The sequence below is a fragment of the Crocodylus siamensis genome, chromosome 4, assembly GCF_052110815.1.
Source record: "Crocodylus siamensis isolate JL-2025a chromosome 4, ASM5211081v1, whole genome shotgun sequence".
NCBI lineage: Eukaryota > Metazoa > Chordata > Crocodylia > Crocodylidae > Crocodylus > Crocodylus siamensis.
The window spans coordinates 152,689,113-152,716,801 of NC_143398.1; the positions used below are offsets into that span (position 1 = coordinate 152,689,113).

At 47.5% G+C, this 27,689-nt stretch overlaps 2 protein-coding genes across 23 annotated transcripts in view; one reads left to right on the forward strand and one right to left on the reverse strand.

Moving 5' to 3' along the window:
* KANSL1 (KAT8 regulatory NSL complex subunit 1) overlaps window positions 1-17,490 on the forward strand; it is a 166,691-nt gene extending 149,201 nt beyond the window's left edge. For 3 of the 5 annotated variants that reach the window (XM_090044194.1, XM_090044196.1, XM_090044193.1), the window contains 8 exons: window positions 2,271-2,456; window positions 2,935-3,096; window positions 3,392-3,534; window positions 8,254-8,372; window positions 10,810-10,867; window positions 11,585-11,697; window positions 14,442-14,688; window positions 15,203-17,490. In XM_090044194.1, the coding sequence (XP_089900320.1) occupies window positions 2,271-2,456; window positions 2,935-3,096; window positions 3,392-3,534; window positions 8,254-8,372; window positions 10,810-10,867; window positions 11,585-11,697; window positions 14,442-14,688; window positions 15,203-15,454 (1,280 nt within the window). In that variant the 3' untranslated portion in view covers window positions 15,455-17,490. The remainder of the gene's footprint in view (window positions 1-2,270; window positions 2,457-2,934; window positions 3,097-3,391; window positions 3,535-8,253; window positions 8,373-10,809; window positions 10,868-11,584; window positions 11,698-14,441; window positions 14,689-15,202) is intronic. The other 2 variants (XM_090044195.1, XM_090044197.1) reach the window with 2 other exon arrangements.
* Window positions 17,491-20,539: 3,049 nt separating this feature from the next.
* MAPT (microtubule associated protein tau) overlaps window positions 20,540-27,689 on the reverse strand; it is a 129,476-nt gene continuing 122,326 nt past the window's right edge. For 16 of the 18 annotated variants that reach the window (XM_090044209.1, XM_090044212.1, XM_090044208.1 and 13 more), the window contains one exon: window positions 20,540-27,258. In XM_090044209.1, the coding sequence (XP_089900335.1) occupies window positions 27,043-27,258 (216 nt within the window). In that variant the 3' untranslated portion in view covers window positions 20,540-27,042. The remainder of the gene's footprint in view (window positions 27,259-27,689) is intronic. The other 2 variants (XM_090044207.1, XM_090044203.1) reach the window with 1 other exon arrangement.

Here is a 27,689-nt window from a genome sequence, read left to right on the forward strand (position 1 = left end):
GAGGGTGGGCAGGTGTCTGGGGGTGGAGATGGATGGGCAGGTGGGTGAAAGTACTGGCATCGGTCTGCACTCTTTCAGCGCTCTTTCCCCCCCGCTCTCTCCCCCCACCACTCCTGTGCTCCCAGGGCTATGCATACGTGTGGCTCCAGTCACTAGCATGAAATTTTCTGGAGGAGCAACCATGGCAGTAGGGGCTGTATTTGCCCCTCAGGTACACACCAGGGCTGGGGAGGGAACAGATGGTAGAAAAAGCTGAGCACGATGGAAAGAACTCCTATTCCCATTGCTCTTAGCTGGCACGAGAGAGATTTTAGAGCAGTGGTTTTTCTCAACTGAGGTGAGAAAAAATGTTATGGAAGGGTGCTTTGAGGCTAAAAGATTCAGAAACCACTGCCTTGGAGACTTCATACAAAGCAGTGGCATGCAGGAAGCTCCAGATGTCACACTTTTTTTGGCAGTCATGAAAGTATGAGGCTATAAGTAGCTGTTCACAAAGGCAAGGCCATTCTGCTGAGATTCCAGGGCTGGAGTGTGGTGATGACTCTGGTGTGCTGTCCAGAGAGGGCGTCAGCTCTGGTCTCTCAGTAAGTCTAACTGGTCCATCTCAGGAAGGCACTGAATTACTACATTGGTGTTCCCTCTGTAGTAGTGCCTCCTCAACTTCGATACCTCCAAGAAGAGCTAACATGGGCTTTGTGGGAGAAGCAGATTGGGGAAGAGGAGCAGTCTCTGGAAATGGTGTGAGCTGAGACAGTGAGCCAACACCAGCCTGGATATATGTATATGATTGCAGAAGCAAAATGTGTTTTCAGTTGGATGTGGGGGGGTGTATGTGTGTGCATGCACATGCATGCACAGCTGTATGTACTCAAGGACCGTGCTGAGCATAGGATAAAGTGGGTTTGTACATCTCTGCCCATAGAATAATGGCACCCTTCTTAATAGATGGGTAAGTACTTCTGATTTAGAGATGCGGTAAGTGTTTGAGACCCTGCCTGGTAGCAGAGCTGAGGGAAAAACAGAGCTTCTGCACCACAGGTTGAAGGGTTATGCCTACCTTTTGGCAGAATGTCTGCCAGGCAAAGTCCTACCACATCCATTCGTGCCCCTGCTTTCTTGGATAGTTGCTGTGTCTGTTCTTAGTTAAGATGGGTCAGGAGGAGTTGGTCTCTCCCCTTCAGAATGGGCACATGCATCCCACCCATGTGAATGAGTTCTATTTAGCCCAGTCCCGGAAGTCTGCTGCTAGCTATGTTTTGAGCTAGCATGTAGTATCCATTCATGGACGAGGTCCTGCGCAGCTGCTGCTTCCTGCTTAACCCATCAGGGAAGTTGAGATCTCTCACTTGTGGCACTCTTCTTTGGCAGTGGGAGCAGCTGTCACTTGGACTTGGAAGTCTAGGCCTCACATACTGGCTTGCTTTTAGTGCAACAGGTTGAGTAGATATTTGGGACGCCATGTAAGACCAGTTCACTTGTTTTGAGTGTTTATCTGATGGCTAGCTTCTGTATAACGTGCCCCACTCCTCCCCCACAGTTCCCCACAAGGCTGGTCCTATGCCCCCTTTTCTGCACAGGGCTGGGTTGAGCCCAGGCCATGCCCCTTGCCCTTCCCCCTCCTGCAGGGCTGCATTGGGCCCAAGGCACGTCCCCTCTTTCCCCGTGGTGCTGGGTTGGACTTAAGCCTTGCCCCGTTTTCCCCCATGGGGTTGTCCCCTCCCTCTGCGTGGCCCAAAGCTGGGTTGGAACTACCCTCTGGCCTGAAATCTGGGTTCTGACCAGGTTCTGCTCATCTGTCCTAGAGGAAAAAGTTTAGGCATAACTGGCCTAAAGAATTGGTGTCTGGCTCTTCTAGTGACAGTTCATAAATGAAAAAGCTTCTCTAAGTGGTTTCATTTTGAGAGGGAGGAAAAGATATCTGAAAAAGATATTGCATCGTCTGCCTTGACCCTGAATTGAGGATGTCAGTTTTTGTCTTTATCCCTTCCTGGTGGGAGGATGTGGAGAGGGACCCCTTTTGTTGGAGCAGCAAATGCATCACCTACAGCACGTGGGAAGGAAATTCTCAGCTTGGACATGCAAGCACACGGGGGCACTTCCCTTGGAAGGTGCTGCATTCCCCAAAATGGCAACCTTCCCCTGAAAACACCTTGGGATTTTTAATTGATGTACCATCCCTTAGCGCACTCATTCCTTATTGAGGGAGTATGCTCTGTGAGCTTGAATTGTTGATTGTTCTAAGTGTCTTGTTACTTTGTACCCCTCTGCAGATGTGCCGACAAGCCTGCACTTCCAGAGTATGCTGAAATCCCAGTGGCAGAATAAGCCCTATGAGAAGATTAAACCTCCCAAAAAGCTGTCACTGAAGCATAGAGCTCCCATGCCAACCAGCAATCTGTCTGACCCAGCTCGTAAGGACCGCCACAAGCTGGTCAATTCCTTCTTCACTACAGCCAGTAAGTGTCTATCCTTTTTGGGTTTTTTTCCTTGACCGGTGGCTGGTGACATACAGCCAATCCTGCTAGTGTCCTATACCTCTACAATCAGGGCAAAAAGTGGGCACTTGGCTCTGTTAGGTTGAGCTATAGATGGGGCATGCTGCTATGGTAATGGGACATGTTGCTCTGTATGCTGTCCCAAGACTTGGGTTGGAGGTGATGTGTGCGCAAATGTGAATCAAGTTGGGCCTGAATGCTAAGAGGTGCGACGTGCTGATTCTGAGACTTCCCAGCCACACAGTTCACAGTTGCCATGGAAGGGTTAGGGATTCCCCTGGCAGGGTTAGGAGCTGCACTGCTTTAGTAAGTGTGTCTGCCTGGAGCCATGACCCTTCTGGATCTTTGATGTCAGCCATTTTTACATGAGTCTCCTGTGCAAACAGAAAGAGAGGTGAAAACAGACATTTCATAGCTCCTTTTCTGTTCCCCTCCTCAGAGCGCTCACATCACAAAATCCTACCAGACAAGGCATACAGGCAACCCTTAGACGATTTAATGGCCATGTCCAAGGCCGAGAGAGCGCCAGAGCGCTCACTTATCCAGCCTCCTGCACATGACACAAACCATTTGCGGGACTACTCATCTGAGAGAAGCGAAGGTAGGCTCCCATAGCCAGGTCTCTTGGGGGAGCTTGGGCTTGGCTGCATTTCCATCCCCTACCTCTTTCAACTTTTGAGAAGCAATGCACTGCTTCTGGGAGTGAAAGGCGCCTTGTCTCACCACTGCAGCAATCTCTATATGCTCTAACTGCTTATTCGCTCAGGGCCTGTAAAGCTGGCATCCAGTCAGAAGAAGCTTCTATTTCATGCAGAATGGTCCCTTGACACCAGTCCCTTCTCAGGAGATGAGACCCCTTTTGACTAATGTTACCTATTTTTCTCCTTTCTGTATAGTGTTGAAGCATCACACGGATGTCGGAGGCCCAAGCTACTTATCAGCGGCTACAACCCCAACGCCTCACAGCCCCATTGTGCGGCAGTTGTCCACTTCCTCTGAAAGTTCTGCTCCTGCCAGCGCAAGTTCACAGGGCACCTCTGTAAGTACTTGGCCCAGACCTGGATATGCTTGGAGAGAGGTTGCTGAGCTTCAGCTTACTGTGAAGATGGCTAAACTGTAATCCTGGTTCCTTTTGTCTTGCTTAGGAAGCAGCTCAGGCATTATTCTTTTGCATTATTTAGTAGTTCTGTTGCCTGTGCTGGAACCACAAGTTTGGTTGTGGGCAGGCAGTGCAGCGGACTGCTAATGCATTTTGGAATTCTAGGAGGGCATGCCAACCCTAGAAGGATTCCCAAAGTGGCACTGCTTGTTTGAACTTCCAGCTGATGGAACAGTTGCAGATTCTATATAATATTCAGTATTTCGCCCCAGCCAGCTAACAGTTTCAGTGCTGTGTAGAGCAGACTTCAGCCATCTGGTCTTAGTCTGGGTCCCAGTCCCTTCCAGTCTGGGAGAGCCTTGTAATGTTCATGATCAAGTGTGATGGGAAGGAGGCACCCAGCTGAGCATCCTCAGTATGCTGATGACATCACAATGGCACTTTCACTGACAGCACTCTTCACAGATGGGTGTTTCACAAGTGGGCAGTGTTAGATGTGAAATGGGAATGGAGGTGCCAGCCCATGGAGGGGATGCTGTTTCATACTGATTCACTGTATGAAGTAGAGTAGAAGCAGGATTCCCAGGTGTCCTCTTCCCCTGTGCCATATTGGCTAGACTATATAGCAGCCCATGTACCCCATGTCATCTTGTGATCTCTGAGCTTCACAAAAGCATTTAAGTGATGGATGTGGGGATCCATATTCAAAAACCCTTGAATGAACTAGTTACTCTAACATGATGGCATCTACCCTTGCAAGTTCTGAAATCCTGTTGGCAGTACTTTGTGACTGACAGTACTGAATGCTTCTGAACTATTAGGTAATTTTAGCATGGATACTAGTCCATTACCCTTAGAGCAGCCTGCATGTAGGAGCTTCAGCATCATAACGTGATCTAAAGCCTGATTTAAAGTGGGCCTGAGAATGTGAGGGGGCAGGACCTGGACTTTTCTTCACCTCCTGTTCTCATGTCCAGGCAGGAGGTTCCAAAACAGATCGTAGTTAGCTGGACAGTTGGACCCAGATTGTGCTCCACCTACTGGACAGAAAAGCACGATCCTGTTCCACCTTGCTCTTATTCCTGAAAAAGTTACCCCCTTACTTTTTATCTTAATCTGAAGACTAGAGACAGAATCCTATTTCATTTGACACACTCAAATGGGCTTTTGTTTACCGAGCAACATGGCTGCTGTTTTTGGCACTGAAAAGCAGTTTGCAATCTTATTTGGCTTGCTGTGGGATATGCAAGTATCCAAGCATGCTCAGTAGGCTGAGCTCTGGCCAGGCAGATAGCAGTGCTGTGTGCACATAGGCAAGTTTAAGTTCTGACATTGTAGCCAGGCAAACACCCAAGGCATTTTTTAAAGCTAAATGGCTAGTGGTTAGGCCACTCACTTAAGGGTCACAAAAGTGGAAGAAGCAATGTCTGGGGAAGGAATTGCAAGATCATGCCCTATTGACAGTCATAAAAGGGTTTTGAGATGATTTCACTTGCCTAGTTTTTTACCAACCCCTCCCCCCCGCCCAAAACAAAAGCAAACAAACAGCTTGATTCCTTATCCTAACATTGGAGAAAGGATTAGATTGCTTCATAAGGTTTTCTCCCTGCTAGTGCTGCATCATTTCCTACAATATAATCTCAAATTGCCTTCTACCGGAAAATGAATTCATATCTTTACTTATGATGACTCCTTGGCTTCATTTGGGAGACTATTCCCAGATCTAGATCTTCTCATTGCTTGCCAGGTCATGTTATCATGTTTGCTTTTTGGCAGCCCCCAGGTAATATGATTCCATGACTGCACAATCTTAAATTTTTGTCTTAAAAACAAAAAATCCAGCAGTCAAGATTATAACTGTTAATTTAAATTTCCTTCACAACCATATTTTCTTGCAGAGACATTATAGCTATAGAGGTGTGAACTGCCCTATTTAGTCTCAGTGAAATTACTTATTTTCACAATTAAAATATTAAATTAATTGCTTATTGCTTCATTTACAGAAACATACAGGGAGCAGGCTTAACCTCCCAAACTGCTTTCCAGGACTTCAGAAAGCAAAAGCCTAAATGGCACTTAACCCTTATTTATTTCTTCTGGTGATAGTTCTTTTTTCTCTCCCATTAGGCTTTGTTTTAGAAACCATAGGATCGTCTGTGTGCTATTGCTATTAGTTGAGCTTACTACAACATTCTACCATACTTTGATACAGGAAGTGCGCTAAAAGTAGATGGAGCAAAGAATATAATTTAGGAAACGAGTGTTGCTTGGGTTGGATTGGTATCAAGATAGTACCTAGGGAGAGAGAGAACCCATTAACTTGTTAGCTGATAGCCTTTTATCTATAATTTACTGAGTTGGTTCCTCTGCTCTTCTCACTTCCAAAAGGATTTTTTTGGTTAGAAACAAATGACCTGAGCAGTCGTCTATGTGGCATTAGTCAGACCGCAGTTGGAGTACTGAGTCCAGTTTTGGGCACTGTACTTCAAGAAGGGTGTTGATAGACTCAAGAGGGTTCAGAGGAGGGCCGCTTGTATGGTTAGGGGCTTACAGGACAAGCCCTATGAGGAGAGACTGAGGGACCTGGACCTCTTCAGCCTCTGCAACAGAAGGCCGAGAGGTGATCTTGTGGCTGCCTACAAATTAATTAGAGGGATGCAGCGAGGGATTGGAGATGCTCTGTTCACCAGGGCACCTCCTGAGGTAACGAGGGATAATGGGTCACAAAATGACAGCGGATTTAGGCTAGATATCAGGAAAAACTTCACAGTAAGGGTGGCTGAAATTTGGAGTGGGCTTCCAAGGGAGGTGGTGCTCTTCCCTACCTGCCTGGGGGTCTTTAAGAGAAGGCTGAATAGGCAACTGGATGGGGTCATCTGACCCCAGCACTCTTTCCTGCCTAGGCAGGGGGTCAGATTCGATCTGTTGAGGTCCCTTTGGACCCTAGCATCTATGAATCTTGGATGCTGTTGGAATTTTTCTTTGTTACTTGGGATGATAGAGCAGCTATAAAGTTGCTCAGGACAAAGAGAGAAAATCAGTAGCAGAAGTTCTTCATCAGATTTGCTTCCTCATGTTAGCCCTTGATGATAGCATGCCCCAAAACTCTGGGAAACACTACAAGCTAACTAACAAAGAAGCCCAGTGGAAAAGACCTGTGAGTTGTGGGAGAGGTAGATTACTTTACCTGTATGTGACAGATTGCCCTATTTCCTCCCTGTCAGTTTTTTTTTTTTCCACCAGTTACTATGCAAATGGTCCTTCATCTGATTTGAAATTTTGTTTTCCAGGCTGCATGGTTTTAGCATGCTGCATATTTAAGGGTGGCTTATCAGCGTATCTGTCTTCCGAATGTGTCCATTAGAAATGGACATCTTGCCATCTGTGAAGCTCTAAAGCTGCAGAGGCAAGGATTGTTGTGGATGCTTTCTCTGAGTGGACTTCACTACATGGTTGGGATAGACTAGCTTTTGAATGCAGTGCATTCTTCTTCAAAAGCTTGTCTTCAGTCTGTCCCAGCCATGCTGTTAGTCCAATAAAAAGATACCACCCACAAAAATTCTTGCATATTTCCTGGGCTGTCACGGCTACCACATCAGTTCAACCGTACCAAAGTTGCAAAGCTTTTCATTTTGAAGCTTAATGTTCTAAAGCGGCAGAGGATACGTAGGGAAAAAATAAATAATCCTCTATCCAGTCAGGAAACACCATTTGCATGTGTTCTGTGATGGGTCAGTATGTCAGTATTATATCATACTTTAATACTGATCTTTGAGGAGGAAATGATAGAAACCACCTGATTGTCACAAGACCTTTTTAGCAAATTGTGAGGCAGGATTTTGTCTTGTAGGTAACAGGTTTTTGACCCATTTTATCAGTCCTGTAATCTCATTAATCAGCTGCTTGCATTTCTTCCACACATTTCCTTTAAATATAGCAAAACATGTTACTTGGCTGTTAGCAGTTTGTAGGTCCATTTGTAATTACAGTTACCTATGTGGTTTTATAGTAAAAACCATGTGTTCTGTAATGTGTGAGATGGGGAAGATGGATAAAGGGGAACTTTTAAATCTCTTCATATTGAAGTTGAGCTAAGTGTTTTTTGAACTCAGTCTTTTATCAATCCTGTCACTATGGAGGAGTTGGCATGTGCCAGTCCTTGCCTGTAATATAGCAAATGCCACTGTCTAGAGCAGTTTCTCAACCTGGGGTATGATTACCCCTAGGGGTACTTGGGAAAGCCCTATGGGGTATGTATAGGCAGGTGGGGATAGAGCACCCCCACACTGCCACCTCTCAGGGGCAGGACCTTCTCATAACCCTATTTATTTGTGCAGACTTCTGCATTTTACCATTGTTACTTGCTGTGGCATGTGTTGAGACTGAATGAACTAAGGGACCTGAACTCCTGGACCCCAAAGGCAGCCCCACTGCTTCCTGGGGAAGTACTCTTGGGAATGCTGGGGAGGCTTAAATTTGTGCGGCCTCTGCCGTTTCATGTCTGCGAACCAGAGGACAGTCTTGCTCCTTGCACTAGCCCAGCATCTAATTTAAGAAACTTTGGTTGCTAAAAAGATGGGAACTCATTAGTGGAGGTTTCTGACCAGCTTGGAGGCTCATCCTCTTTCCTTACCTTCTTTTGGTTTTTTGGTCTTGCAGCAGCCGAGGAGGAGGAGAGGTGAAAGCTCATTTGATATTAATAACATTGTCATCCCAATGTCTGTTGCTGCAACAACTCGTGTGGAGAAACTGCAGTACAAAGAGATCCTCACACCAAGGTATGTCACCAGGCTTATTTCCCTGCCCCCACACCTTTTGCTCCTTTTTCACGCTTCTACAGCAGCTACTGGAGTGCTCTGAATGGTTGCTAGTGCTGGTCAGGTAAACTATTTTCCACTTCCATGAGTGGCAAAAAATGACTTGTTTTGGATATTCTCTAAGCTGTATCCTCTTCTCTATATCAATAGTAGAATACTTAGGGAATGCTAAGGAATATTATGCAAGGATTTCCAGCTCTTGAAGAGCAACTTGCCAGCCTAATGTTAATTGTAGAATCTAAATATTTTTGTTTAATTTTGAAGCTGCAGTCCTCTCTGAGTCAGAGGTCTTGGCTTCTTTTCCCAGAGTAGTGTATGTGGCTGGCAAGTGTTTTACATGCCTAGGGTGGTGACCTAATGTATGCAGTGTTGGAGGAGGGCAGTTGCCCCGGGCCAACACCAGCTAAAGGCAAAGCACTTATCCTTGCGTAAATAGGAACAGCAGTGTAAAGCCAAACTGCAGCTGCTTTTTGCTCTGTATAGCTATTGAAGATGACTCCTGAGCATCTATAAATAGTGTCACTTCACTGCAGGAAGTGCTGTTACGTCAGCCACCTGTCAGACTGGAAACCAAATTACAGCTTTTTTTTCTTTAAAATACTTGAAGTAAAACTAACTTAGCCACGTTAGTTCATCCTGCATGCCTTGTTGCATATATTTTGGAACAAAACAGTATTCTTAAATTAAGTATGCAACTAAACCAGAGGAATAGAGCATATTTCATGTGGCTTTGCAGCTGAGTTTGTTGGAAACTTTTATTTCCTGGCTGTCTCTAAGTTGTATCTTAATGGTTTATTAACAGACTCAATTTTCCTGACCCCTTGTTAACAGAGGATTGGAGGTGTCTTGTATTTCAATCCTATTAGTATTGAAATGGTGCAGGTTAGGGTTTGTAGCTCACACTATGTTGAAGTGAAAGGCTCCGCGGTTTGGCTGAAATATAGTTTATCGTATTCATATCTGTACAGTGGGGATGGGGGGAGAAATGTAATTTTGAAGCCTATAATAGGCAAAATACAATCAAATGCAGCAGAAAAATGCTATGAGAACCTAAAATCAGAATTTTTCAGTTTTTTAATTGTTGTTGGTGATCTTTGCCCCAACAATAATATTACAAGACACTTTATGTTCCAGTGTAAACACTATTTAAACAAGTAAAATATCCCTCCTCGGTGCTTGTGAGGGCATGTTTGTACAAAAACGTTGAAGCATTGTGCACCAGTGTGTGACAGTTTGAGCAAGTGGAACCAGAAGTGAAATAGTAGTAGCCCTTAAATTGTCCGACTTGAGTGAAGTTCAGGAAGTGAGCAAACAGCAGATATGACGAGTAGTAAATCAGTGCTTTGGATGCTTGGTGTTGGTAGTATGTGGGTAGCATTTTGTTTGTTGTTGTGTCTAACCAGGAGGCGAAAGCAGTTATAGGATGATTTTTCACTATTTTAGTGAAACATTTACACAGTCTCTCCTGGAAATTGTCACAATAACAGCATGTCCTCCTCATCTCCAGCTGGGTAGGAAGTAGCTTTTCTCTTCCTCTTCTCAGACTCTCCATTTGTTTTTCAACATCTCTTTATCCCAGCCTCTCCTTCCCTTCCCTTGTGCCAGCTAACCTCCTGTCCTGGTGTGGTGGGGGAGAGAGGAGTCTGTTGCTGGACCGGAGAAGAAAGAGGAAGAGCTGCAGCAGTTGCACTATTTCCTTTACCCCATGCAGGCTCTGCTGGTTACAGCACCACAGGAGCCAACCAGGAACTAGGCAGGGGAACAGGAGGACTTGGTCCAGCATTAATTGGGAAGGAGCAGAGGAGGAAGTTGAAATGAAAAGTTTTAATTTCCCTCTTCCTAAACCCCAGGAAAGGCAGACAATAGATGAACAAGAGGTAGGAAGCAACATTGGGAAAGGAGATGCCATTTTTTTCAGGGCCCTTCTCTGCAATTCCACTGGTGGTCCTGCGGGTGCCTAATGAGCATAGCCAAGCCATTTCCTACTCCTGTGAACTAAGCAGTTCAGCATGAGAAGTGAAACCAGGGGGAGGTTCAGTAGACGGAATATAGCTACTTGAATTGGAGCTTGGCACCAAGGTAGGGACTTGCCACTTCAAATTGTAGACTCCTCTAGACTGCTGCTTACTAGACAGCAGAGTAGCATGTGTATGGGGTATGTTACACAGACTACAAGTAAAAATTATTTACATTTTGAAAGCTTGGCTAACTGTATCCCAACCATGCAGTTGGTCCAATAAAAGATATCAGCCAAAGAAATCCTTACTTTTTTGCATAATTCCCGGACTGTCACAGCTGCAGCATCACTCTAACAGTACCATGAACTACAGGGAAATGTTACAGACTTGTCTATGCATCCCCAAGACTGAATGACATGGTTTTTAATGGTGTGTTACAGCTGGCGTGAAGTGGATATCAGTGCTCTAAAAGTGAACTCGGATGAAGACAATGAGGAGGTAATGATGGATGCTTTGTTTCGTTACTAACTCGGGAGATTTTTCTCCCTTCTGGGGATGGAGTTAGCAGTATCCCTGTAACTTGCATGTGAGTGGGGATAAGTTCCCTAGGAGAATAAAATGCCAGGAAAGCAGATCAAAAAGGGCTTCAGCAGAGAGGGTTGGGGCCTCCTTTTCATGTGTGCATGTGTGTGGGTGGGTGAGTAGGAAGTATCAGGCCTGGGCGTGGCAGAGACCATGCTAGTGTCTCTAGTCAGTCCCCCCCCTTTTTTTTTTTTCTGTAAGCAAGTGCTGATATGGCTTGGGAAGCCTGAGAGCTGCTGCAGTACAAGATGCTAGTGGTGTTGGCTGCATACCAGATGCAGCCAAGGTCTGGCTTCTTTCTGGAGGTGCTCTTGGACAACAGGTCCTTTGCCTTAAAGAGACAGAGGGTTTATTAAAAAGGAAAGTTCTTTTACTTCTGTCATTTATACCAATGTAAGTTAAACTGATGTGCCTAGTTTGAAGCCCCTACATTAAGGTTCTCATTATGAAATAAGAGCTGCTTTTTTTGGGTTGGCTTAAACTCTTTCCCACTTGATAACGTAAACAGGAAAAAAGCATTTGAATGGAAGATTTATTCCTCTGTAAATACGTTTTAAACACCCTGTAACTAATACCAGCAGGCAGGCTGCTTGTGTAAAAAGGATCTGATGCTGACTTGCAATCCCTTTTCAGATCGAGGACCTGTCTGACTCGGCCTTTGCTGCTCTGCATGCCAAGTGTGAAGAGATGGAGCGGGCAAGGTGGCTGTGGAGCACCAGCATGCCCCCTCAGCGACGAGGCAGCAGGTATGGCTAGTGCAGCGCTTTCTCTGCACTTGCACGAGCACTGGTATCTCTGGTGCTCCCAGCACTTGGATGCAGACTCCTCTTTGACCTTGTGTTTTGGGCATTGGGATGGGAAGGCTCTGTGTACACTATAGAGATGTAACTGTCATCTCTCTACAGAGAGGGGCTATACAGGGAGCAGAGCATAGAAACTGAGCACTGGTAGGTTAACTGCAAAGGTTTGGAGCAGGGGTTCCCCAGAGGGGCTGGGAAATGTTGTGCATGTGGGAAAAGACAGCCCTGCAGAGTAGAGATTCAGGTGATGGAACTGATGAGCCAGCAGTTGGAGAAGATGGTGCGTGTGGTGTTGGTTTTTTCTAGTAAATTTACACGTGTCTGGATGCTAGACTGACTTAAAGCCAGAGATCTATATGGAACTTGAAAAGGGTCCCAACTCAGAAAATCCCTGCCTTTTGTTTTCTATTCTGCTTGCTAAGTCCGTGTAACTTTTTTTTTCAGTTTCTCAAAGCAAATATCTGTTTCTCCCTTTCTAAAACAAGGTGGTTGTGACCAGCTCAGCAGCCCTCTGGCTTCTGAGAGCTGCAGAGGTGCCATTGCAAGGGTAGAGCCCTCCTTTGTGTTTATGAGAGAGAGAATAAAGCAGCAATTCCCAGCCAGGGTGCTGCAGAACCCTGGGGTGCCTTGACCTCCTTTTAGGTGTGTCGTAGTGCTGCACAATGTTAGCAGTGTTAGGTGTGCAAGCACAATTCACAAGATAAACCTAGAGATTTCAAGTAAGAACCATCTGTCTCTGAATCCCTTCGATTTTTCTGGTATGTACTTTTGGGATTGAGTGACCAGTATCTTTATCTATGAGAGGGAAAACCACTGGTAATATAAATAAGTTAAAATATTTTCACTATTTTTCATCACACATCAAACATTTTATTTGCTTTTTTGACCACTGTTGTGTACTGCAGCAGTTCTTTGTGGGCAGCTCAGTAAAAACATGCCTAGGTTTTTCTCCTTTATGCGACAGCCAGTGTAGACCATAGTAAACTATATATTGGTGGTTCTGGCCTCTAAGTGCGTCTGCATATGTCAATGTTCAGTTTCATCTGCTCCGATATTATTCATTCTCCATCTTGACTAAATACCTCTGAACATTTGTAGCTTATTTCTAAAGGGTGCTTTGAGCCACTGGGATGAAGTTCCTGATAGTGATCCAACTTTTTGCTCCAGTCTTGGCATGCAGATTTCTGCCACTTTGTTGCAAATGCAGATATTTAACAATGGTCTCTGTATGGAGCTTTCTGGCATCCTGCAGTTAACCCTTTGCTGTGAGGCCAATTGTCCACTTCCTACTTTTGACTTTTCTCATAACCAGTCTTATGACCTGTGGTGGTACTTGATCTCTCACCTCCGAGACAACTTAATTTCTTTGGAAGTCTCTTATAAAGAATAACATCAAAGGCTTTTTAAAAATCCAAGTCAGTATTGTCAAACAGTTCTTACTGACACATTCAGGGAAATCTGATAAATGTAATCAAGTGCAACTTTGCATTGGTTAGAACCTGTTGTGTTATGATAATCTAGATGGTTTATTTTAACTATCATTTCAACCAGTTTACCTGCTATAAGAATAAGTCTCTCTGCTCTGTAATTTTCCAGGTAAACTGGTATTCTTAAGATGCTGGGGTATAACATTAATTTTCTTCCACTCCTCTGTAGAGACGTAACAAGATTGCATAGGCTTTGAAAAGCTCAGCTATCCCCTCCTTGTGCTCCTTCAGAGAATGCTTATGCATACCTACTGTCTGCACCTAGTGACTTGTTGCAATTTGGTTCATCAGTTAGTTTCATTACATCATGTTTTGTGCCTCCAGCTCTGATGATGCTTCACCTTTACTATAGCAGAGCAAAACCCACAGTAGAGCATGTAAAACATTCCCTGCAGTGACCTATACTGCAAATAAATTCCCTTTGCTTCTTTGTAATGTTGTGCTCTTCCTTAATTAATCCAGCTGATTCGCTGATGAATCTTGTGATCTTTCTGCTGGTGATGCACCTAACAAATTCCTAATAGTTTGTTTTTTGCTTGTTGTTTACTCTTAGATTCTCCTAATTGTCTTTTTTATGTATTAGCTGCCATAGTCTTTGTTCCTTTTATGGGCATCAGTAGGCTTGGAGTTGCATGGTCTGAAGAAAACACAACTCAGTCTCTTGAACTTTTCTACTTTAACCAAGTACTGACTTACTGTTTAATTTCCCACTTCCCTTATTTGTTTAGAGGTTTGCCAAAGCTAAGGGGTTTGAATACCTTCATTTTTTTTATTTTAGTCTGTCTCAACTTGGGCAGTGGGTTGTTTGTTTTACTCCCCTCTGTCTAATATTTGGGTGTTTTTGTACCTTTTCTCTCCAAGGGATATGGAATTTAATTATTTGGTCACTCTGTCTTGACTTTGGTTACTTTGTGAACGATGTCTTTTGTGTGACAGCGTACATGGTGATACGAAAATAATACATGAAGCTGATTTAAGTATCTGAGTACCTGGGAAGGGACTATTGTCATGGTTAATTTATACAGCATGCAGAAGTGTAATAGGCTTGTGTTTCACAAAAACATGCAGCAAGACCTCTGCCTCGACTCTGGGAGGTGGCATAACAGAAGGGCACTTGAGCAGCAGGGAGATGAGGTTTGTGCAGTTCTTAAAAATCCAAGACTAGTGCCACATTACAATCTTTTCAATGTGTCTTTATCTCAGGTCTTACAGATCAACAGATGGACGGACAACCCCTCAGCTGGGTAATCCCTCTACTCCCCAGCCAGCATCCCCTGATGTGGGCAGCTGCCACTCCCATTCAGAGTTTTCCCACACCCACTCTCCGCGCAGTCCCATCAGCCCTGAGCTCCTGTCTGCTCCCCTGACTCCACTGTCCCGAGACTCCATGCGGCTCTTGTCCAGCGAGGACACCCGTTGCTCCACACCCGAGGCTGGCTTTGATGAGCAGGTGAGTACTTTTGGATTTGTCTCCTCCAGTTGATGAGAGTCCAGACATACACGCACTACTAAGGGGCTGTTGTTCTTTTGGTGGTTGCACATTTGTAATGGCAAATGTGAAATCCAAGAATTTAATCTTCTCTGGATTCATTATGGACAGCTGCTTGGGAGAAATTGCAGCAGCTTGTTCAGCTGAACTGAGGAAAAAGCCCATTTTCATTCACCTCGGACAGGCACCATCCTGACTGTTAGGGTCCTTTGGGTGTGTGTGTGTCTGTCTGCAATGAAAGTACCTGAAGATCCCCCTCATGCTGTGGCAAGAAATTTTAAATTTAAGTTAATGGTTAACCCAGTACAGTTTAACAGTGTTCAATTGTTGGCCGGGACTGCCACACCTCAGGAGTGAATGGGCAGGGGACAAGCCTCCTGTGGGGTATCTTAAAGCACGCAGAGTTCATGTGAAAAGTGCTCTTGAGTGTGCATCTTTTGGAGCTACCAAGTGAACAGCCCTCTTCTTCCTGTAGGCTGTACAACCCTGGGAGCGACGCACCTTCCCGCTCTCCTACAACCCCAAGACAGAGTGCGAGGACCAATCCGATCCCCAGGACCGGTCATCGCGGTGCACCCGGCGCACGTCAGGCAGCAAGTCGTCCCGGGAGATGGACGGCACTCCCCCCTTGTCCACCTTCGCCAGCCTCAAGAGTCGGAACCCAGTCGCAGCCCCTGCAGCAGCAGCGGTGGCGGCAGCAGCAGTTCAGCGACCAGCGCATAGATAGAGACAGACGGGAAGGAATAAGCAAAACCCACACACGCAACTAACTCTTGGCATTAAAGCTTCCGAAATCTGCGTTTGATATTCAAACATCCTGCTGGGAATTTTCACAGTTTTTAGTGAATTTAAGGAGTTTAGAAACTGTTTTGTTTTTTTTGTTTTTGTTTTTTTTTTCCATGTTTCCTTGTCACACAGATGAGCCCCAGGTTCCTCCCAGCCGAGGGGAGCAGCCCGCCAGACACCCTTTCTGCCCCACCCCCACTTAGGTGTATAATTCTAGAGCACAGGATGTAGCTGACTAGCAGATTATGGGGATTGATTTCTCAAGCAAAAGGGTGTTTTTCCTTCTACTCTCTGCCCACTACCCCCTCCCTGAAAGGTTTAGTGGAGTGAAATTAGTGGTGAAAAGTGATGTCTTTGGAATGCAGCCTCCTTCACTAGCTGTCTCCTTATGTGCAGAGCAGAGATCTGACAGCCCCTGAGCCCCCACCCTCCCACATCACCACCTGGTTGTTTTTGTTCCCTCGGGTTGTAATTCCAGGTATTCATAGGAGTGATTCTGACCCCACTAAGGCTGCCTGTTGCATTACAGTGTACTGATTTTCAGCTCTTCCTTTCCCCCACCCTTGCTTTCAGAACTTCTGTTCCTTTCGTAGGGAACAAGTGTCCCTGTCAGTTGGGGAAAGGAAGGTCCTTCTCAGCCGCTTCACGCACAGCTCCTTGTGGGAGAGTGGGATTTTGGAAGCAGTCCTGTTCCATTTACATCATGTCTTTTCCCTGTTCACAACCCAGGGTAATGAGAGTCCAGCCCGGTGCGTTCTTGTGCTGCAGTGGGAACAGACCTTACACAATGCACTTAAGGACTCATGTTGGGATCTGACTTTCTGCTGGCACTAGTAAGAGCTTTCAGCTGGGTAATGCAGATCTTTTACCACTTCTCTTTTCCTTTTATGTCCCTTTCCCTCCACCCCACCCATACACCTTGAAAGTTTCAGGCCATATTAACTGCCACCACTTCTGTTAACTATTAGTACTGCTCAGAAACCATCCTGAGTTGCAGTGGTCAGGAAGACCAGTCCTGTTGCCATGCATGGGCCTTGCCCTGGGCACGCTATAGGGTTGCAGTGCATAGGCCGCTTGGTTCTGTTTCCTTTCTGCTGGGTTGGCCTCTTCAAAGAAGCCCAGAAGACTAAGGCGGCGGCAGCGTTGTGTCCTGCTCATCTGCCAGCTCTGTCCTCTTGTACAAGTGCTGAAGTGCTTGCTTAGGAAAGAAATAGGACTTGTTTTTCACCACTGCTCAGTTCCACTTCCACACGTTTTGAAAACAGATGTTTAGTCAGTTTCATTTTGGAGGGCTCTTGAGTCTCACAACAGCCACCAACCAGGCTTGACAGGTATCTTCTTTTCAAGTAATACTACCACCACTGCCCCCACCTCTTTGCTGCCCCCGGTGACTCCTGGATCCCACACACCGTTTCCATCTGTAACGTTTTCTGATCCTGACGGTGTGACTATGGTTCCTGTCCTGTTGTTAGCATTGTGCCTGTCTTACGTATAATCACATCACCAAAAAAGGAAAAAAAAATACAAAGGACATAATTTTTTTTTCCATTTTGTAATCGTAAAGAAATAGTAGCTAAACTGCTTAATGGTTGGGGTTTTCACAATTTTCAACATTATCTAGTGTTTTTTGGTTCTGTTCTAGTTTAAAGGATTTGTCATCGTTTCTTTAAAAAAAAACAAAAAAAAACAATGCTACCATATCCCTCTGCATAAGTGCTTTTCTATTTATAAGGTTGAAAATTCTGAATAACCCTTTTAGCATTATAAAAAAACCACAAAAAACACCTTGTATTTTGTAAATATTTTCTTTTCCTGCTTCGAGCTGTGTAATGTCCTTGTTATATAGAAATGCTTTTCTTCCGAGAAGCTGATCTTTGTTAATGTCTTGATTCTGTTGGCAAAGCACAAGTGTGCTTATAAAAAAAAAAAAAGAGAAAAGATTAAAAAAATATTAAAAAGTTAGAACATTCTCTGCAAGCTCCTGGCTCTGTGCTCTCTGTTGTGGGGCTCCCAAACCAGCACGCAAGGCAAAAGGGGTGGGGTGGGGATGAGGCTGCCCTCTGCTTGGAGAGGGATGGGCAGTGCCCCCAGTACCGCACCTGGGACTAAGCTGGTATTGCAGCTTGGGTTCCCAGTGATGTCCTAAGGAGTTTTCTGCGTGCAAAAGGTTCCTATAACTTAAAAATCAAATTGCAGCCTCTTGGACAAGAGATGTTTGGAGCTGGATGCTGGTCTGAGGGCAGCAAGGCTTTTGCTTGTGCTCATATGGTGTTTCATAACTTGTCACTATTATTACCGCCCCATGTGACTTCTTTGCTAAGCAGCCTTTTGAGAGGGGGCCTCTCCAATTTCCTCAACTGGTGGGGGGGGCTTGGCTTTGAAGCCAAAGTACTGTTTTCTGGAGGTGAGCATTGAAGTGCCCTTTGATTCTCTCCTCTTGTCTTAGACGTTAGAAGTCTGATTGTAAGCCAGTGATTCTTAACCAGGGAGATGAGTTATCCTGGGGTGCCACAAGATCATTTGACGGCTGTTACAGGAAGTGTGAGGAGTTTAAGCAGATAAGCACCGGCTGTCCCTGCCTTGTCTCTGTGTAAGGAGATATAAGCACTGTAATACATTCATTTTTTAATGTTATGGAGATGGGCCTGAGTTGGAAAAAGCAGATAAGCACCGGCTGTCCCTGCCTTGTCTCTGTGTAAGGAGATATAAGCACTGTAATACATTCATTTTTTAATGTTATGGAGATGGGCCTGAGTTGGAAAAGTTACTCACTGGTGTAAGTAGAGCATAGGGCTGTTGGTAGAGTGGGATGGCTGCCCAATGACTAGCTGGGTGTGGAGGAGATGCTGACTCTTTCCAAATGATAGAAACCATCCTGTCCTGAAAAGTAGAACGTGCAAGCTCCGTTCCACGCACAGGTCAGAAGGGCAGACCTTGCCTAGCCAAGGGCGCTCCCTAAAGCACTGTTTCCTTAAGGGGAACTGGAACCAGGGTGTCTCCCACTGGTGCTTTGTTGTAATGCAGGACCTGTTAACAGGCTTCAGCACCACGGGATACAGTTGGGAGTTTAGGGCACCTTCCTCTGGGCCTTACTCTGAAATCCCAGCCTTTTATTTTTTGTGTCCCTGTGTCAGGTTTGTACTAGTCTCATTTTACAGCTTGGGAAGTGGGCTATAGGGTGGTCACATGATGCATCACTGATGGTCTGAGACGGTGTGAGTTTCCCTGCTCCAGGACCCTTGCTTTAACCATCCTGATGCTGTTCCCTGAAGCTGCTTCCTGATGAGCAACATCAGGCTTCAGGTTCCACCTTTCCTCTTGCTGCAGGGGAGTGTGAATGATGCCAGGGCAGTACCGCAGCTGCAGCCTCTCACTTCTCCATCCCACAGACAGAGGAGGACAGCTAATGCTGCAGCTCAGGTTTCGTAGTGATGTCAGTGGCAACCAGGCCTGCAACAAAGGCAGGGACAGCCAGTCTGGAGAGGTCTCGCTTGTGTAATAATAACAGGTGGTGAGTGTGGGGGAGGAGGGAGAGGAGACTGCTGGCAGCCTCTGGAGAGAGGTGGGAAAGAGGTTCTGTGTCTCCTTTTAACTTTGACACAGCAGGGCAGGCTGGTACCTTGGAGCAGTGATTCCCAACTCTGGGGGCTGGGGCTGGGGCTAGGGCTGTGCTGTGCAATAGTGGGTGTGCAAGAACCTGCAGCTGTGCTATGGGCTTTCACAGTTCTTCGTAGCAAAGGAATTGCTCTGTTTTTCTGTAGTCAAGAAATAAGTGACAGTGATGAGCTGGCATTTGAGGAAGGCCTTGGAGACTAACTTGCACAGCAGCGCATAAGCTCTTGTTTGGCATTGGAGCATTTCCCAGTTGGGGAGGGGGAAAGAAAGACTTTGGAAGTAACTTGCAGCTGCTGAAGCTCACGACTGCAAATGAAAAGCTGTGAGAGGACAGCTCTTCTCCAGACCCCAACAAGGACAGACTTCATCCAAAGGGCTATTGTAAGCTAACTGGTCCATTCATCCAGAGAAGCCAGCTGTGGTAGATTTGATGGCCCCCATTTGCCTTTGCTGCAAAAAATTGTCAAGGCTGGAGCTATACACTGACATCACCAGAGGAGAGCAAGTTGCAACTTCCTCCTGTTGCAGCAGTGGGATAGTGAGTGTTGTCCAGATACACTGTCTGGTTTCGGCTATTGCAGCAAAGTAGGTGTTGCAGCTCAAAGAGCTCTTCTGTTCCCTATTCAAAGCTCTTCATTATGGCAATGGACTCAAGGGGTGCTCAGAGCTCAAATATTATTTGTTCAGATTTAAAATTCAGAATCTGGCCTACTGCAAGACCGTGTCATGTTAAATACATTCAGACCTCATGCCTCTTGAATTGCCCTTAACAGCTGGATGCTTCTGTGCCTCTAAAGTGGCTGAATCCTCACCTATGGGGGGAGAAGGGGAAATGTTTTGTTTGTGATTTAGACGCTGCTGGGGCTCCAACAGTTCCAGGCTGTTTCTCATTAGGTGCAGGACCTAAAGGTGGGGTTTATTGACACAGGCCAGGCAGAGCCTACATTATTTGTTGTAGACAAGGCCCTAAATTCCCATTTCGAGACAGAAGCCCTGTGCTCTGCAGGTAGGGCTGCGGAGACATGCAGGAAATTGCAATGCTTGGTGAGTGGTGCACACGTTTTAAGTTGTGGTATGTTCATGGCTGGAGTCTGAGTTGTATGGTATTCTCTGGAGGGAATGCTGAATTTGAGGGGCAGTAGCATGAGCTTAATGTGAACATGTGACAGCTGCCTGGTGTACACAGCTTGCATGCAGCAGGGGTATTCCTTCTGCTTTGTCTACAGTCCATTATAAATGCTCCCTCTTGGACTGAGCCATAGCACTGACTCCAGCTCTTTGGTGTAGCATTCCTGTGCATATACAAGTGAGGTATGGCAGAGACCCTAGGCCCCACCTTGACTCATAATGGGCTGCATAGCATTTCCCTTCTGCCATCTGACAAACAGAGGAAGCACGGCAGCACTTTATTGTAGTAATGACTTTATTTCCAAATTCACTTTTACGGCAACAGTGTAAACCAGTTGTTAAAACGCACAATTCACTATGGACATTCACAGACAGGAAGCTAAGCTAGGATGGTCATACTGAGATCACCCCCTCCCACCCCCTCACCCCATAAATTTAAAGGGAATCATGGGATTGCAAACACCATAATTGTCATTCGACACTTCAATTCATGTAACAAGCATATTTTGAGTTCAGAAACATGATTTGAGTCGTAGTGCCAATTTTAACCCTTTTCAGACCAAGACAGGTAGTGGGGAGGCAGGGGGATGGGGAATTGGTCAGCTAGTCCCATGTCACTGGGCTAGCACCATCTCTTACGGAAAGATAATTTACCAGAAAACTGCAGGCCTTGGACTAAGTTCTGGGTAGGCAATGCCTAGAAAATGTGCATGTGTGATGGGCTGGGAGGGGATGACAACTGGAACCAGTCACTCTGCTGCAAGAGAGGGGTGCTCGGATGTGATTGAATAGGGGATCCTGATGCTAGCAGGAGAGGAAGCTTGACAGGCTGGGAGCAGCAGATGCAAAAGGAGGAGGAGACTGGCCATAGGCTGGAGTGGGGAGTGGGAGGGCACTTGGTAAGAGCTCAGTGCATGTGCTGCTAACAGCTGAATTCATCCAAGGATGAGGGGTAGTGTCTGCCAGTAATTCCCCACAGCACCAAGTGCAGGGGCCTAGGCAGGCTCTGGGGGGTTGGTGTGGCAGGGAACATCCTAGCAGGTGCATACAAGACTGTAACTGTGCAGCTTGGCTCATCTAAGACCATGTTAGACCAGTCTTCAGTGGAGGCAGAAAAGGGTTAAAAGGGGTAACTTGTTCAATGGTTCTTTCTTTATTCATTTTACCTAGGACACACATCATAGCTGTTCCTAACATCCTACAATGATACAAAGAGTCACAGACTTTAAATACAGATTCTTACAATCAGAGAGTCAACTGAAGTGAACTTTTGACACTGGATGTGGGCTTTCAAGTGAGCCTTGTCCTGGCCTGTTGTCCAGCCTCTCTAATAAGCTTATAAAGCAACCCTTGCTGCATTCCCACTGAAGGCAAAGAGTAAATGTGGAGAACCTGCTGAAAAGAAAGGTGTTGGCCAAAAGAAACCCCCTGACCTGCTACCCCCAAACCCCTTTGCCCCCCTCCATTTCTTCCCACATCTAAAAAGGAGTTAATTTGTAGCCTTACCTGGCTGCCACTCCACCCATCACTGGCTGCGCTAGCAGGCAGTCCTCAGGCTGCAGTGTGGCAGCATAGGGAGCTGAGGGTGCATCCAGGCTGTGTGCGTGTGTGTGGAAGGGGAATAGGGGCTACATAAGCAGCACTGGGGTGGGGGGTGCATGTTGCATGGGCACAAGGAGTAGATAGGGCATGGCTCAGTGGCCCATCACTCACCTGGTGCAGCCCCTAATGGAGTTAGATGTTGAACAGCCCTGGTCTAAAGGGAAGAGTTTAGCTAGTAGGACATGGAGCCTTCACCCGCTCCTAAAAAAATGTGCCGTTTGGCTCCCAGCTTGCTGATCAGAACAAGCAAACAAGAAAGAGAGAACCCTTCTGGACATGAGCCATCCATTAAGGCACAGAAAGTCTCAGCTTAACATCTGCAATGGACATGACAGATCACGGCCCTCTCCCAGCCCCAGGCAGCACTAGGATCAAATCAGCTGCTCCTGCTGCGGTCATGATCATGCTCTCCTGCAACCTCAGACTCTGCTGCTCCATCACACCCATGTGACATGGCTCATTCTGAGGAGCAGGGGCTTGCTTGCTGCAGAGGATGTAGCTGAGACCATAAAGGAGTAAAGCTGCTGTCACAAAGGAAGCTTCAGTAGGCAATACCCCACTCCTAGGCAGGGCACTATAGCCAAGTGCTAGCACTGACACCCCCATCACACTTCCCTGCCTGCCCTCCTTGAACATCCTACCTCTGCCTGCTGGACTGGCGCTAGAAGAGGGAGCAAACCCTTCTGTACTGGCCATAGTGCACAAACTACCACCTTGAAGCTATGTTCTCCTCCCCACATGCTTGAGGGTGGGTACATCTTACATGCCAGGAGGGGCAAGCAAGCAGGTGTCCTACAGGTGGGAATAAGAAAGTGTTTCAGTAACTGGGCCATTGCCTTGCTGTGTGCACCCTGAACAGATGCTTGTTACCAGCACACAAGGGTAGGGCATGTTTCAATGAACTGTTACCCTTGGGCCTGCTCTGCTTGAACTGGAGATCAGGCCACAGCTGTTCCACGCAGGCGAGCAGCAAGGCGGGAACATGGGTTAAGACGCGGTCTCTCCATCCTGTTACTGGAATGGACTCTGCAGCCAGGATGGAGTATATAGTTTTTGGTGTCCTGCGTTTTCCAGCAGGGTGGCCAGTGCTGGCACAGAGCCGCCTTCCTTACAGTACTGACATGCAAAAGGGTGTCAGCCTCTTTCAATCCCTGCCCATGTCACCCCAGACCAAGCACATCCAAGCAGCCTGGTCCTGCACCCATAACACTGCAGCACCTCACCCCACGTGGTTCAAACACGCCATGCACCACGCAGGCAAGTAGGGGCAATAGACCTCCAGCTTGCTGGTGTGAACAAGAATTGGTACCTTCAGACACAGCCTCCACCAACGCCAGCAGCCTTCTTCCTGTTCTGACTGTTGCCGTAGGAACAAAGGCAGAGGCGATAACCTGCTCTTGTTTTAAATCTTTGTTTGCTCTCAGGGCTGCAAACAAGCCAAGAAGAACCTGGGGACACTGGGTTTGACAGGCAGAGCCCAGCAGCAGGGCAGGGCTGGTTGCTGGGTGCCCATCACAGCCACCTGTTCAGCTACTACTCCAGGGGCAGCTGTTTCTGTGCTTCTCCAACCCCCTCAGGAAGTGCCGAGGGCTGCCCCAGTCACCTCCTGGTCCTCCCCAGTTATGGTACTGGGGTTCAATGCCCTCATATTGGGCTGTGCTGGAGAAGGGGCTGAGCTGAGGTTCTTGAGTCCAAGCTGCCTGGAGCAGGTTCCCTTCCCCAGCACCAGAGGCCCATAGCAGCACTGAGCTGACCCCACCATGCCCAAAGTGCAGCTAACTGGGGGGTTAGTTTGCAGCATCCAACCCCTTCCCCTTGATGTGTGCTAGGAGTCAAGTGCCACTGCCTGTAGGAGGAGATGTGCAATAGATACCTGTCCCCAACTTCTCAGCCACATCGCTTACCAGCCCACTGCATTCCAGCAGCAGTTATTCAGCTGAGGGGGAAAGGGGTTAAATGGCCCAAATTGGAGGATGCTTTGGAGCCCCTGCTTGCAGGGGTAGGGCCTTGTGAGCCAGCACAGACCCCCAGAGGAGGCTGGACCTGGCCCAGCCAGCCCACATCACTGCAGCTGTTCTAGCAAGGACCTGTGCCTGGTACAGGTGGTACTTTTCTAACAGGTTGAGTGCTGACAAAAGTCACCCACAGGCTGGGGATGCTGCACAACAGCCAATAGTGCAAAAGCTGCTGGACTGCCTTGCACAAGGGGACCAGGTGTGGGGAATGGGCAAGGCAATGTTCCTTCCCTCTACCTCCCCTGCCCATAGCACTGAGAGCAGGGGATAATGCTCCTGCTGTGAAATCCAAGTCCGGATGGCCTAGAGAGCCTGGATGTCCCTCCTGGCTTTACTCTCAGCTCAGACGGTGATGCATGGAGTCACTCCGCCACCCACCTTGAACAATGACCCACCATGCAGGGGACTTCCGCTCCAGCCCCTCTTTGGAAACCAAGACCTCTTTGGGGGGGAATGGGAAGGAGGACAAATATTAATCCAATCAGATCCTCACTGAGCACACGGAGCTCCTACCACCACAAGGAGACACTCACACAACATCCCCTACAGCCCTTGCCTGTGGAAGACAGTTGCAGGGAAAAGAACCACAGAACAACCTGCCTCCAGGGCCAGGGCTGGGATGAAAGCCCCAGAACATGCACAGAGTAGGCCAGTGGGCCAGGCTTTTCAAACTCTGCACCACCTCACAGCAAGTGCCTCTACCTGACTAATAATGCATCAGGCACAGGAGGCCAGAGCCTGGCAGCACCTGGACCTCCACCCCTATGCAGGGGCAGTGCCAACAGCCACTCGGCCACCTGGCATTTACTGGAAACTTTTTCAAGACCTCAGCCCCTGTCTGATCTGGACTGTGTGGAAACGTGCCTCTGCCCATGTTCCAGCTCAGCTGTACGCAGGCAGCCACGTGTGGCAGGTCCAAACCTACTTAGAGTGTTTTACAACACATGCTTTTTTTTTTTTTTTTTTTAGTGTGTGTGTGTGTATATATATATATATATATATATTATATGTATATAAAACCAAATTGTCACCCTGGCAATTTCCAAGCATATACAGACAAATCCAACTATACAACACGAGGGGATGCCAAAGGGAAAAAAACCTATATTCACAGACTCCACAGCCCCTGCAGAAATGCCTCACTCCGACAAAAGTAGGGGGACGCCCGCTCAGAGAACATCTCTCGCCTAAGGGAGCCCAGAAACCCTAGCGTCATCATCACTTGAAATGGCTGGTGGAGCAGGAAGGGGAAGTGAAGGGGGATGTCCAGGGCAGCACATGGGTTTGAGGAGTTCGCAGTTTCCATCAATAGAAACCCTGTCTGCTGAAAGAAGAAAGGTCTCTGTCCAGTTGCCAGGAGAATTAGCAAGTGAAGGGGACACAATCTGCTCCCAGCTCCTTGGCTCCCATCCTCCTCTACTGTTCATAGAAAAAGAACGCACACCTTTAGCTTTGTTATTGGTACACTTATGAGACACCCTGCAGCTCCCAGCTGTCTCACTCAAAAAGTTTCCTTTTTTCTCTGCTTGCTGAGCAAGGTCCTACATTCTTCCTCTCACTCTAATACATTCAAGATTTGCTCTCTGCAAGGACCATGCTCAACCTCCAGCTGTTACTTGTAGTTATAGCAAAAGGGTGCCTCCAGGGCCAGGGCTGGGATGAAAGCCCCAGAACATGCACAGAGTAGGCCAGTGGGCCCAAAGGCCACAGGCCCAAAGGCCACATACAAAGTTCATGTCCTGGCACCGACAGAGAACTTTCACTTTGCGGCAGCACCTAGACAGAGCAACTCCCCAGAAACCGTGCAGGCAGCCTCCAAAGAACCCCAAAAAGCTCACAAGAGCCAAGCTGTCCAGCCTGCCAGGCACTCATCTAGCTATAGTGAGAACAGAAAGCCTGTGGGGATGGGGGAGAAGGGGAGGGTGGGGGGAGTGCGGGGGTAAATTTATCCTGCCCAGTAACTGCCCTGTCCCCAAGGGTTTCATGGATACAGCCCCAGCAACTCCGCTTTCTTAAAGCAGGTCCCCCACCCAACATTCAGAGCATGCGGCTATGTTACAAAGTGCCCGGACTCCTGGGTTCCCCGCATGCCAGACGCACGCTGCGTGCAGGACACAGTCACATGGGCATGAGCAATGGAAAGGGTTGGTGAACCAGACATGCAGCCCAAGGTCACACAGCTGACTAGAGAAAGAGGTCTCTGCCAAGGACAGGAGCCAAGATCCTTTCGTAAGAGGAATGAGTGGGGAGAAAGAAGCAGCCATTAGCGGTTGTCGTTAATACAAAGAGTTAAAAGTAGTAGCCCTAAAACCAGATGTTAGTAAAAACAGAAAACATGAGATCCTTGCAGAGAGAACAGAACCGGCTCTAAGAGGAACGGGGGGCTGCTGGGGCCACTACGGCCTTCAAGAGTGTCCCGGGGGTACCGGAGCACAGGGGAGCTGCTGCTGCTCACAGGACTTGAAAGTCAGTTCTGTTGGGTCTCAGGAAGAAGCCTGGTGCCTTTGGGTGAGAGAAGGTGAAGGAGCCAGAGCCCAGGCCTGGGAACCTCCCCCCAGGATGGGGGGTCCATCAGTTTCTTGGCCAGGGTGACTGGCACAAGAAACGAGACGAAATTTAATTAAATCTAAATTGCTACTGGAATCCCTCCCCCACAGCCCCAGGACATCCCCCCAGAAGGCAAACACCTTCCTTTCCTCCCCTGCATGGGTTTGTTCCCAGCATGTCTGCAGCACCCAGTGTCCCCAGCAGGGGGCAGCAGGCCCCAGAGAACTGCTGCTGCAGGAAACCAAAGGAGAGGAGTGATCCGGTGCAGCGCAGGGCTGCGGATGCCTTGGGTGGTGGGATGGGGCAGGCCTCATGGTGTGGCTGGGGCGAACAGGCACCAGGCTTGTTCTCTGCAGTTAGACAGGAGAAGCCCTAACCCACCCAGGAGTCAAACCCACGTTTTGCAAGGGGTTTGTTTCTGAACGTGGCTAACCCCAGCTGTGAAAGGAGGGGACTGAACCCAATGCAGTGACTGGTTTTCAAGTCCTGGAGCTGGAGCAAAATGAATAATAAAAGCAGGTTAAATCCTTAACCAGTTAGGGGGTGGGGGAAGCAGCTGTAAAAGGAACAGAGGAAGAAGGCCAGATTTTTAATTCTTTTCTCTCTACCCACAGCAACGTGATCACAAGCCCTGCTTGGCCAGGGAAGCAGACACTTCATCGGCTAATGTTGAAAGCTGGGGGGAGTCCACCATATTGATGCTGCCAGAGGAGGAAACATTGCTAAGGCGACGGGGGGAGGCATCTCCGGAGATGGTGGGGGACTTGTAGACAATTTCAGCTCCGTGGTCAGTCTTGGCTTTGGCATTCTCACGGAAGGTCAGCTTGTGAGTCTCGATCTGCAATGGGAAGATGTACAGAGTGAGCGGGGGGGACACTTGGCCTATTGCCCACGGACTGGCCTTAGAGGGATAGAGGGACTTTTTAAACAGTGAAGCTGGTTAATTCTGTCAACCCTGGCCCTCCCAAGGGGGTGTTGCTAGGAGCAAGGGAGGAGACTAGAACCAAGGGAAACCCAGTGCTTCCTACCCCCTTTCCAGCACTGTTACAGGGAGCGAGGCTGTGGGAATCAATCTGTTCACAGACTGATGCCCCAGAGGGTAGCATCATATGGCGGCAGGTGCAAGAGGGACCTGCCTTCGCTCAGCAGTCTGAACGCCTTCCCTGTTCACATAGAGCAAACATTTACCACTGCATGATCCAGCTGAGAGTGCAGATACTGAGGCTCAGGAGACTGCTCCTTCAGGAAGCCAGAGGTGTCCATGAACCG